Source organism: Melanostigma gelatinosum, assembly GCF_949748355.1.
Source record: "Melanostigma gelatinosum genome assembly, chromosome: 7".
NCBI lineage: Eukaryota > Metazoa > Chordata > Actinopteri > Perciformes > Zoarcidae > Melanostigma > Melanostigma gelatinosum.
Window position 1 is genome coordinate 5369867 of NC_136640.1, and position 12099 is coordinate 5381965.

Sequence of the window (12099 nt, forward strand, 5' to 3'; positions counted from 1 at the left end):
GTGTCTGCTGAGTGGACCACGGAGATCTGAGTGTCTGCTGACTTTACTGCAGCGGTGTCCAACTGACGATAGGATGTTTGCTGGCTTTTATCCCACTGTTCTTGTCATCCTCTTGTTGTTATGTATATGTATTGTCTCTTGTCTTTCAATTTAAATAAAAATTAATAAAAGAATTATAAAAAAAAAAAAATGCGCGATAAAATAATTGTCGGCGTTAATTAATGAATGCGTTAACGCGAAATGAACGCGTTAACTTGCCCAGCACTAATATATGCTATATATATAGATATATATATATCTATATATATATCCATTATTAAGCATTTATGAAATAAGACATCCTCTCATCCACGTCTTCTCAAAGCAGCACTGATGTGACATGAACCAAATTAGGACAACGGCAAGGATGAACACCGCAAAGACGACGACAATATCCTTCTGCAGGTTCAAGTTTAAATCAGAGGGACAGGAGCTTTCTGCTGTGATAATTCAGTGTTTGTGCTGTCTTCAAATATCACTAATATTTTGTGAGTGCATGAAAGGGTTGATATATGAAGTATGGGTAAAAGCCTGTCATTGTTAAGTTATTGTTCATAAGCCAGCAGTTTTGATCAAAAACAAATTGCTCTGAAAAGTGCGAAAACGCAGTTAAAATGTTTGCTGTCAATAAAGTATATTATGCAATGTATTGCACCCAGTAAAACCCCTCATCAAGGAATTGGCATGAAATGAACTCTGTACTGTTATATCCCAGTTTGTTTTGAGATAAAGAGGTCAAGACAAGACACAGGTGTAAAGGGCAGCGGGCTGCATCCGCCCGTATTCGGTCTGTTTTTTCATCAGTGCGTTTCAAACGTCAAAAACCAAACACTCATTTCGTCTTGTTGTCAAAGCTAAGAGTTTACCAGATGAGCTTTCACACCAGCGAGCCCGCTCTGCTCTGGGCGGGCACCATGACAGGCACCGCCCCCATCCGCTCCAGCGTGGCCTGGCTCACCGCGTAGGAGTGCGTGTGCTGCCCGTGTGTGGACGTCACCACCGGTTTCAGGCTCACGGAGCCGTTGCTGCGCACCATGGCGGGAGGGGACGGGGCAGAGTTTGTGGTGACCACCAGAGTTTTGGGTGGCGGCAGCGTGTGGCTGCCATTGGCGAACGATGTCGTCATCGTCGCCGTCGTTGGCTGCGCGTGACGGGACAGCGGAGCTGAGCCGGGTGCTGTGGACACTGTACTGTGGCCGTGTCCCGCGTTCTGGGCCTGTCCGTGACCGTGTGCACCGTGAGCAGCGGCGGAGAAGGTCTGGCGAGTGTCTCCGTTGTAGCGCGTGTAGGAGTTGGTGTCGTAGTTGGGTTTGGGGTTGTGCCAGTAGCGGCTGTTGTAGGTGTTGGTAGACGTCAGCGTGTCGTTCTCTGAGGATGAGGCGTCTGCGTGGAAAGCCTTCGCCGACGAAGACCTCTTGGGAGGGAGGTCATCTTCTCTGTTCAGAAGATAAATAAGAGGACGTTGTGAGGATATCAGTGGAATAAGGAATGATGGCAGTCTTCAAATATTTATAAAACGATAAAAGAGATCTTCTATGCAGTCAATAGTGAGAGCCTAGTGCTACTCATTTATTCATGTTTGCCCTTATATCTTTCTGGACCATGTGAGATATACAGTGGATCACAGTAATAGTACAACAGCAAGACAAATACCAACATCTAATATTTAAAAAAATGATTCAAACATTAAAAAAAAATGCTTTGAACTGACAAAATCACTGCTTTTAAGCTGCAGTTTATTCTCATATTATTATTTAATTTTTTGCATGCAGTCATTTTGGGTAAATGAGTTTGGCTCCTGATAAATCTGACATAAAATATATTCGTTGTGATTTTCTGTTCGTGAGGGGAAATCAGAGCCGCCAGGGTGGAAAGTTAATAGGGGATTAAGCCCAAAATGAGGCATATGTTATCAGTTATCAATCAGCCAAAGCCTCAGATATCTGAACTACGATTTATCTTCCAAATGATTCATGGAGTGATTGAGGGGAGAACTTGCAGCCCATTTAATCAACTGACAGCTTCACAGACTGTTTGAACAGACAAATTAGCCTGTGATGACGGAAACACTTGCTGTCAGGAGATAAGATTAAGCTCAACTATCCAAACTTTTAAATCCAATTAACTTTTCTTTTTTTTAACTGATTCTTTGTGATTGCCTTGCTGACACACTAATCGTTCTACAGCAGGAAATACAAAGCTGCTGCTGCGTCTTATTGCCTTTTGAGATGTAGAAAATGTAGTTCCTGCACCCTTCCAGTCTGGAACACGTGCAAATAAACAATCCCTTATTGAGAAGCCATATCCCATAATATCATGTTTTCTGTTGTCTTTGTGCACTGGAGACTAAAGAGCATTTGGTTGCAATTGACCAAAACCACAAATCAAAGCCAAACCTGATCTCATTGGGGATCTCCTCCTCGTCGTATTTGTTCTTGTTCTTCCAGTAGAAGAGCGTGACCACCACTAACAGGGAACAGATGATGACAGCTAACACTCCAGTGGCGATGCTGCCCGCTATCAGACCCACGCTCTGAGGCTGGGCTGCAGGACGGAGAGACAGGAGGAGTAATGAGTAACAGTGCATTCAGTCTTAAATCATCCAGGACCAGCCTCAGCTTGAAGAGACAGCTGGATGAAAGACTAAACGACAGGACATAAGTCGATTAACTTGTTTTCAAGATCATGTGTGGAACGGAACAGTTTTGAGGAACACCTATTCTTTCCCAGCATTTACATCTGCACCGTGTTGGCAATGACAGACGGACTCAGCACTCTGCTGTCTGTCTGCTTGTATTCCTGACACTGAGCGTTATCCTGTCACACACTGTCAAAATAAAACACGAGGTCACCATGTGACATTCCTTCCTGTCAAGCTATCAAAACCGTCTGACCCTGTATGACCCAAAACCAACTCTGTCGTTTTGTTCTTAGTCCTGCTGCTGTCTGCAAGATGTTCTGCTCCTGTCATTTGTTTGGTTGTAGTGTTGGCTTCTTTGTGTTTCTGTTTATCTGTCAGACAAGACTCACTCAAGGGGAGAAGACTTTTAACTTATATATATATATATATATACATACACGACAACAACAGCGTCACATGGATCCAGCAGCAGAAAAGGAGCAGGGTGCTCGAGTGTACTCACGTGCTACGACCTGCAGGTTGAGCAGACAGGTGCTCTTGCCAATAACATTGCTGGAGGTACACTGGTAGAGTCCTGAGGTGCTGGTGCTGATGTTTCTCAGTGTTACAGTGCCCTGCATCTGGTCTGATGGACACACAGAGCCACATCGTTAAAGTGACTATAACTGAACTACTTATATCTACCAATAGAGGGTGCTATATGACTTCAATACAAGGTGTGCACGTGTCAGTATATTGTACAGCAAAAACATTTTCCTTTCTTTCACAAATGATGAATGGGTTGAGTCGTGAGTTTGGAATCGTAGAGCTGTACACTACTGGATCCATTAAAAAGGCCTCAGCAGTTGTAGGAAGTAGGCCAGATGTTCACCTGTTCTCTTGACAGTGACGCGAAAATATCACAGCTGTCTGTGTCAAACTAAACTCACACAGAGACAAGAGTGACATTGACGAATCCCGGATCTCATTTCAGTGTGAATCTCATGCAAAAAGCAAAAAAGGGGCCGACTAAAAACTCAAAACACTGACACCATTTGTTCCACCAATGTAAAAGGTTAAACTTGTCAAACCAGGAGGGCTTTCCAACTACGATCAAGAGGAGGAGATGCATCCTAAATGGAGAGTAAACTGATTTAATGAGCTTACTTTAATGTTTTTTTTTACAATACAATATGAATCATTTGGTCTTAATGTAAAAAAAATGTCAATCTCAATAAATCTCTCAAATAGTTGACATTTAATTTACATATTTAATTTACAAGGTTTAAAATAATGTAAACAGCATACGACAAGTGTCATGCAACTATAAGAAACTTACATGTTCGTTTAATTTTGTAAAAATATTGCCATTTCTGCCATTTGAAATTGATGTTACATTTTGTATATTAGCCTTTTATTGACCAGTAGTGTACAGACAAAGACTGTGATTGGTGATGAAGATCATTTGACTGTGCTGTGTGCACAGTCGGAAAGGGGAGTCCACGACGCCAGTGCTCTCTGATGCTGAAAGCCAAACACAACTCAGATGAACCTGCTCCTGTTATTCTGAGTCGATGAATGGGTGTCTGATCAACGCTGAGCTAAATTTGAAGCAGCATGGCAACAGAGATTATTCGCACCGGTTCCAGCACAAAAACTGTGTCAGAGTCGGTATTCAGCATCACAGAGTTAGCACAAAAATAGAAACAACAACATTTCTGACGCACTCATTCACAAATTCACAGGGTTTGGAACACTCCATCCATCCATCATCACCCCACAGTAGGATCAGTGGGGGGGGGGGGGGGGGCAGTAGTTTGGGCCTGGCACATGACAGGTGGCGGTGATGGTGGGATTGTTGCTGAGGCTATGTGTGTGAGATTTACCAGCGAAGGTGGGGCAAAAGGGAACTCCGACGGCCAGCTTGTTTGTAATACCTTGCATGGCGTTGTGCGGCAGCTTGGGCAGCGCGTCCAGCTTCTCCCAGGAGTAGGACGGCGTGGGAATACCTTCCTCTGAGCTGCAGATCAGCATGGTGTCGCTGCCGACATCCAGCGCGCCCTGGATTCGACATGCTGGCACCGAGGGGGGCACTGCCAGATGGAGAGAGTGGGTGGCGTCATGTTAACCACTTTAAAATGCAAATCGTATGTTTTCCTAATTACAGGGGGAGTTTCATATTCACAAAAAGCTGAAGACTCATTAATCCAACAGTGCTTGCACACTGCTTTACTGCAAATTGTCTCAATAGGATTCTAACCCTGCTGTCTTCTTATATAAGAAACAGCTCTTGTCTTACTCTTTCAAAAATCAAATAAATAAATATTCTGCGGTGACGTGTGGTGAGTTACCCAACACGGTGAGCCCAATGACGCCAATGTTGCGCCCCCCTCTGTCTGGGAGGTTGTTGACCAGGCACTGGTAGGTCCCAGTGTCGGACAGCTGGGTGTTGTTGATGAAGATGGAGGCACTTGTACTTGGCATGGTGGCCACGAAGCCCACACGGCCATTGAGGTGGTTGGCGAGGCTGAACACCTGGCCGCCCTGGTAAATGATCACCTGGATTGGGACGCCACGGGGAGGGGATCGAAGAAACACACAGAAGGTTATGGACGTACGAAAGGACAGAGGAATGAGGTGAATTGGTAAGTAGATAAAGTAAATGGGAAAAGGTGGAAGGCAGAAAGAGACATTGGTGGCAAGGAGGTCAGAGAGAAAAAATGTGTGGGAAAAGAAAAAAGAAATAAATGTTGAAAATTAGCAATTAAGACATTTATAATTCCATTCAAAAAAAATCTGCAACAGAACTGTAGCAGATGGTGTCTGAGTTTTTCTTCTTCTTTCACTCTGAGGGGCTGGATACTTTATGAATGTGACTCCTGGACATTTACTCGAGTTGCCTGTTCCAGATATCGCTCACTAGAGGGAGACCTACTTCCACTAAGAGGGTGAAATACAGCTTGACAGTGAAAAGTGAAAGTTAAGGAGTGGGCAGACTTTTACAAACAAACAGAAAGAGAAAAAATATATTTTATTTGTAAGTGGTTGTTTCTAGCTCACTGGGTAGATTGCAGGGTACATGCTAAAAGTATGCTTTCATGGTACTATAAGGCTCTTCAGATAAAAGCTTCCACCAAATGGATATGCATAATTGAAAGCATTTTAACTTGGAAACATATAAACTCCGATCTGATGAATCAAACAGCAGCAAGGCGGGACGATTTCTACACAAGGGATCCAATCCAGCGAGAAATTAAACCAAAGGTCGAGGCCTACATCTGCGATCTTTCAGAATGATCACCATGAGAACACACTTGTAAGAATGAATTACCACCTTTGGATTCAGGTAAGCTTGTCTCAGGTCCAGATTAAAGAGCAATAGATGGATCGTTTTGTTCAAAAGCTTCCCTCCGGCCTCCAACTCTGGCTGAGCAGCTCGTTTGTGAGGCCGAGCTGCAGATGCAAAACAGCTCTCACCCCTCAGCTGGGCCCGCACAAAAGATGAAGAGGACACACGCAAACACATGGCATGTGCACACAAGTCTGACACTCACACACGCGCACCAGCTCACACACACACACAAGACACGTGCACACACGTACACACATAGCATGGTGGGGAATCAGAGGGACTATTCAGTTTGGTGAAAAGAGCCCTCATTGAACTGTTCAAAGACCCAGGCAGGGAAACAACCGGCACCAGTGTGTATGCATGTGTGTGTGAGTGAGAGTGAGAGTTCTGATGAAAGTGCAGGGGTGTGTATGTGACTGTGTCCTCCACCGCTGCTTAACGGTTGTAAATTGCGCGGCTGCAATTTCCTGAGTGCAGTACGCTCGCTTTGTCCTCTCATGTGCAGATGAATAGGCAGCTCCTCAGCTGTGATGAGAGCCTGCAACTGCATCTTCTGTGTGTGTGTGCAAGTGTGATGATTATTCTGCCTCAGACTGATTTTCAGTGTAATAACCGTTTCACTTTGATTTCCTCCGTCCACTTTCTTACTCTCAAATATGTTTTTCTTTTTGTCCATTTTCTGTCTGCCGTTCTGTCCGTCTGTCTCTGCCGACCTCTCTGTTTCCATCTCGAACAGACGGCACCGGTATGACCTGGCTCGACACTCCTGGTGACCTAACAATATAATCTGCATGCTCGGTGACAGTGATCCAATCGATCGGCCTCACACGCTGCACTGAGCGTGTTTGTGCGTGTGTGCATGAGTGAGCAGAGGATTAAAGCAGGCCCTAAACTGTGTTGCATCTTACACCTGTCCCTGCTTTTTTTTTTTTTTTTTTTTCTGTGGGTGCCTGTGAGTTTTAGTGTTTTCCAAAAATTCAAAAAAGCAACAAAAAGGAATCACTCAAGGAAGCAATACTGTCCGTCAAAAAATGATTCAATGGACAGACACAGACGTCACATTCCATCCATTTTCTTGGATTTACATCTCTTTCCACTGTGCTGATCCATCCATATCTATGTGTGTGCCCACACACTCATCCCCTCACATGACCTGGTTGGCGTTGTAGCTGTGCGCAGGAAGAAAAGAGGTCATGGCTGACACTCAGATGGCCGACGGCCCTAAGAACTCTTGCTGGACTAGCTGGACGTCCTACCGCTGGCCCAGTGGAAAACCTCTGCTCCATCCTTTTTCCTCCTAAAACCCAACACACACACACACACACACACACACACACACATGCACTGCAAGCATTGACTCACATTCTAACGACGCCTATTTATCTTGCTCTGCAATCCAGCCTGAGCCACAGGTGGATGCACTCAGTGAACCTTCATATATTATCTGGCACTGTGTCAGTCCCACAACCATAGCCCGACCCCGAGGAGCCTATTGGCCCCAGAGATGAGGGCCACTGCCACTGCATCAAAAAATATACTTTGTAATCAACATTTTCCAAAGCATATACTGAGTGTTGTAATGTTGTAACCAGACCCCATGTATTCTTTAATACCACAAGCCCACACTGGTTAATTATACTTTCCCTGACCCCCATATACCTCGTCCTTTATCACAGTGACCAAGGCGAAATGAAAAGAAGCCTTACGTGTTACTTCTCAGTCAATATATTTTATGTCTCTGCAAAGAGCAAAGAGCTGTTAGTGTCTTACTCATCATTCAAGTACAGGACAAGAAAAGATGGCCTACTTGGTCATCTTCTGAAGATGCTGCTTCGTACCAGTTCTGGTTACCTCCTATCTGATGTTTTTCAAGAACAATACAACAAGGGTGTGTTTTGTTTTTAAGGTTACGTTTCAGTTCAACTTATCATTGATTGGGAGTGTTGAATTAAAAAATGTCTCACTGTTGGTCAAGTAAAGCCAAGTTTGTGTCGGCCAGCATCATGTCTCAATTAGCAACAGTTTCCAACCCAACGCAAGCTATGAAAGAAGACCCCGTTTAGGAGAGGAAATTCAAAGACAAATTCTATCTCCTGAGACAGCCGGGGATCAAAAAGGAGCTGTAGGTTCGAAAAGAAATCTACAAAAAATGAAGAAAACCGTAAAACCTGAATACAGCAATGGGGGTAAAATCAAACAATAGGATTTCAATTGATCCATTGATACTGCAGCAACAACCAATACAGCAGCCTACAGTGTGATACAGTCTATGAAAAAGTCAGACATTATCTTGTTCAATGGACCACGGAGGTAGAGGTTCGGTTCGGGGGAATGCTACATGGGTCAGCTGTCCAGAAACATTGCTTGAGTCAAGCTCCAAGCACCTGAACCTGATAATCAACCCACGTACTGTATGCTTACAGCACAGAGTCAACGGGAGAATAGCCACATTTGATCTTGGCGTTAGGGTGTGAGTGATGTGGATTTGGTATCAGGGTGGGTAAGTGATCTGTGTCCTTCAACTACGTCCTCATATCAGCGGGAATTCAAATGCTCAAGTGTCTTAAGAAAGACACTTATAACCCTTCTGGTGGAAATGACTGCATACTGCTGACTCTGCATACTGATGTCCCTGGAGGGAAAAAAAAAAGAATGTCCCCCGCACAAATCAATAAAAGATATCACATTAGAGTACATGAGACAGTGTGTTGAAGCTAAGTGTTTGAGTTGTTACATGACCTCTCCTCAGCCTCTCCACGGGGAGGAGTTACAGCCTCAGACAAACACGTCGTTGTCGGCTTTGTCTGAAATGTTCGGTTTGTTTGAGGTGTCCTGCAAAAAATGCCTTAGGGTGGAAGGGAGGCAGCAAAGGGTCACACTTGAGGGTATGTGAAAGCATCGTCTACTACGTGATCTATCCTCTCGCAGGTTGTTAGTTTCAGCTGAGGATCAGAATCTGATCATCTAAAATACAGCTGTTCTCAATTACAGATTAACATCATTTCTGCACCACAGAGTCTCGACGACCTCAATTTCACCAGAGCCTAATTTCACCAGAGCCTAATTTCACCAGGCATACACAATTGCTTACCCGATGAGTCAGAAAATAAAAACACAGCTCCCTTTCCAGGAATTGATGAAGACACCGTTCATCCATTTTTTTCCCCCAGGCTGCATCATTTGTAAATGATTTTGAATGACACAAAGTTGTCATCAGTAATGGAGTTCTGGACGAAACGTTCCCGCTTTACCTCGAGAGAAGCAAAGAGTGAATATGTATGAAAATTGGATTTTAAAACATTTCAGGTGCTGACCAGATAAAACTGCCAGGCTCACCACAGAGCCTGGCAGTCTCTCCAGAGTGATGCAACAACTATTTTAATGATTTCAACGACAAAATCAGTTTGAAGAATGAGTCTCACAGGTGGTGCGAGAGGAGAGTGAACCTGGAGCTTTTATTAGAGCATAAAATAGAAAACAGTTTAGAGAGGATAAACAACATGAAACCATTGTCTACTGTTTGTGTGTGTGTGTGTGTGTGTGTGTGTGTGTGTGTGTGTGTGTGTGTGTGTGTGTGTGTGTGTGTGTGTGTTTATCTGGATTATCTCACACCTAGCAGCCCAGAGGGACGAGGTCAGGGCTTGATCACAGCGACGGCATGACAGACAGATTACACCACAGGAAACAACGCATGAACATTACGCACCCAAACACACACACACACCCACACACACACACACACACACACTCCTCTGAGCTGCATGCCTACATGCTGTAATCTGGAGCTCAGTTCATCCGACGCTCAGAGTAGACAAACAGGACTGGGACCTCAACAAGTGAAGTTTAGACAGAGATTCTAGAAGAGGCGCCACACACTTCACTGAACCTCAGAAATACACTCAAAGCATTGATTAATTACGAGATAAAAGTCAAGATTCAGTTTCACACGCACGCTCTCCTCTCTTGGTCGCCCTCTTGTTTTGATGCTTTTGATGGTTTTATGTGAAGCACTTTGAATTGCCTTGTGGTTGAAATGTGCTAAATGAACTTGCCTTGCCCATGTGTGACTCCTCTCTCTCGTCCTCTCACTGTCTTTCTCTTTTGTTGAGCTGGTTCAACGATATTTTAATTCAATAATTGAATTGATTGTTTCCTTGGGCTGCCTTTGTCCAGACCGGGCCGTGATCAGGGTCATTCAGATGGGAGAGCTAATGTGTGTTGACCCATTCATACAGACCCCCAACAGATTCGTGATCTCACAGAATTGACCAAGACATTTTACTCGTGCATTACGTGGCGGTAGCATGTAACGTGTAGGCTTAGGTTTAGGCTTAGGTTTAGGCAACAACCACGTAGTTAGGTTGATGGAAAACATCATGGTTATAGCTCATATAAATAAGTACTTAACACGAAGTAAAATGCGTAAACACGTCACTAGTGTAACTTCACAATAATTCAGCAACATTTTGGAACACCGGCCTCCTTGTTGTGGGGGACACATTGCTTGTCTTTGTTTAATTATCATCTGTTCTTTGTATTAAGACTCCTGCTGCACCACACTGGCACACTCTCTCCTATCATAAGCACATGATATGAAGGTCACTCTTGACTTATTAATTGATATACAGAGTAGCCTATAATGTGGAATCAACCATTGAGGCTGTAAACCACAAGGTGAAGTCGTTAACCACATGACAAGTGAAAGCGTCAATCAAATATACAACATGATGAAACTGAGCCGCAACAAACAGCCAAGTTGGCAAAGTCAGAGGAGCCAGCACATCCCGTGCTGCTGCCCTCCAGCAGTGCGAAATAAGATGCATCGTCTCTTGTTGTCTGAACATGGTGTCCAGATTTACAGCAGCGAGAGATCCGAGTGGTCCGAGTGCACTCGCTAAAGTGCTAACGCAGGTTGTGAGGGTGTGCAAGTGCACAGACATCTGCTCAGTAATTCTTAATGGCTTTTAGCATCAACTGTAATCACTCATGACAATTCTCTTCCTCTGAAATGACCTCGCGCTTGTACTGTCGCCCAACGCAGCACTTTGTTTCATCACTCACTTTTTAGACTGCTCACCAACTTCACATTCACAACCTGATAGCAGAACTGCCGTTCGCAAAGTATTTGTGTGTGACTGCATGGAGTGTGTGTGTGTCACTGTATGCATGTAAGCATGTACTGTGCAACTTGCAACAATGCACGCTTAAAAAGTTGAGTTATGAGTTATGCAAAAAAAATGCTAAAAAAAATGTTTATGTTGCTGTTGATTTGAGTTGCATAAGCCCTTATCCACAGGTGTGCACTATGGAGCATTACTCTGTGATGTGTGCATTTATGGATGTATGGAAGCATGCGCGACAGTTTTCACACTTTTGTGCAGTCTACATGCGAGTATATGTGCGAAGCCAGTAAATGTATATCAGCCCTCCATGTGGATCTGCACTGCATTTGTACCAGCAGTCTGTCCGCCCGTTTGTGTGTGTGTGTGTGTGTGTGTGCCGGTGTTTGTGTGTGTGGTGAGAACAGCTGCGATATAGAGCCTGCCGTGGGTGTGAGGTAATTAGTGCAGAAGATGATTGTATTATTTGGACGGCCGACCAGCGCCGGGGTTCAAAGTGAAGGGAGGCAGGTGAGCTTGTACGGCCTGCAGCTGCATGTTAAACAGCTCAAAGGGAAGCACAGAAGTCCCGCAAGGGGGCGAGGAAGAGTGAAAGAGCGAGAGAGGGAGGAAGAGTGAAAGAGCGAGAGAGGGAGGAAGAGTGAAAGAGCGAGAGAGGGAGGAAGGAAGGGAAGGTGAGTAAAAAAAGAAAAAAAGAGTGGCGAGAGTAGCGAACCAGGAAGCGACAATGGCGAGAAGCCAGTGGGTCAAAATTCACATCAATCAGTCAAAAATCTGTAAATTAGCTTCTGGATGCTCTTTGCCGTACATAACATTGTTTATAAGGTAGAGAAGAACATGACATTGCTGCCCTGCAGGCTACACTCACAAAGTCATCTAATCTATGGACACACCTGAAGCTTACAACTACATCTATGTTACTAATACAGTCGTCTTGCATAACTCATGTCTTCTTAAAGGTGCGTTCA

At 44.3% G+C, this 12099-nt stretch overlaps 1 protein-coding gene across 1 annotated transcript in view; it reads right to left on the minus strand.

Annotated features, from left to right (window-relative positions):
• Positions 1 to 369: 369 nt before the first annotated feature.
• igsf11 (immunoglobulin superfamily member 11) overlaps positions 370 to 12099 on the minus strand; it is a 75714-nt gene continuing 63984 nt past the window's right edge. Inside the window, exons 4-8 of the mRNA XM_079272488.1 lie at positions 5011 to 5218; positions 4546 to 4752; positions 3183 to 3305; positions 2436 to 2583; positions 370 to 1475 (exon numbers count right to left, since the gene is read on the minus strand). Coding sequence (XP_079128614.1) covers positions 917 to 1475; positions 2436 to 2583; positions 3183 to 3305; positions 4546 to 4752; positions 5011 to 5218 — 1245 coding nt within the window. The 3' untranslated portion in view covers positions 370 to 916. The remainder of the gene's footprint in view (positions 1476 to 2435; positions 2584 to 3182; positions 3306 to 4545; positions 4753 to 5010; positions 5219 to 12099) is intronic.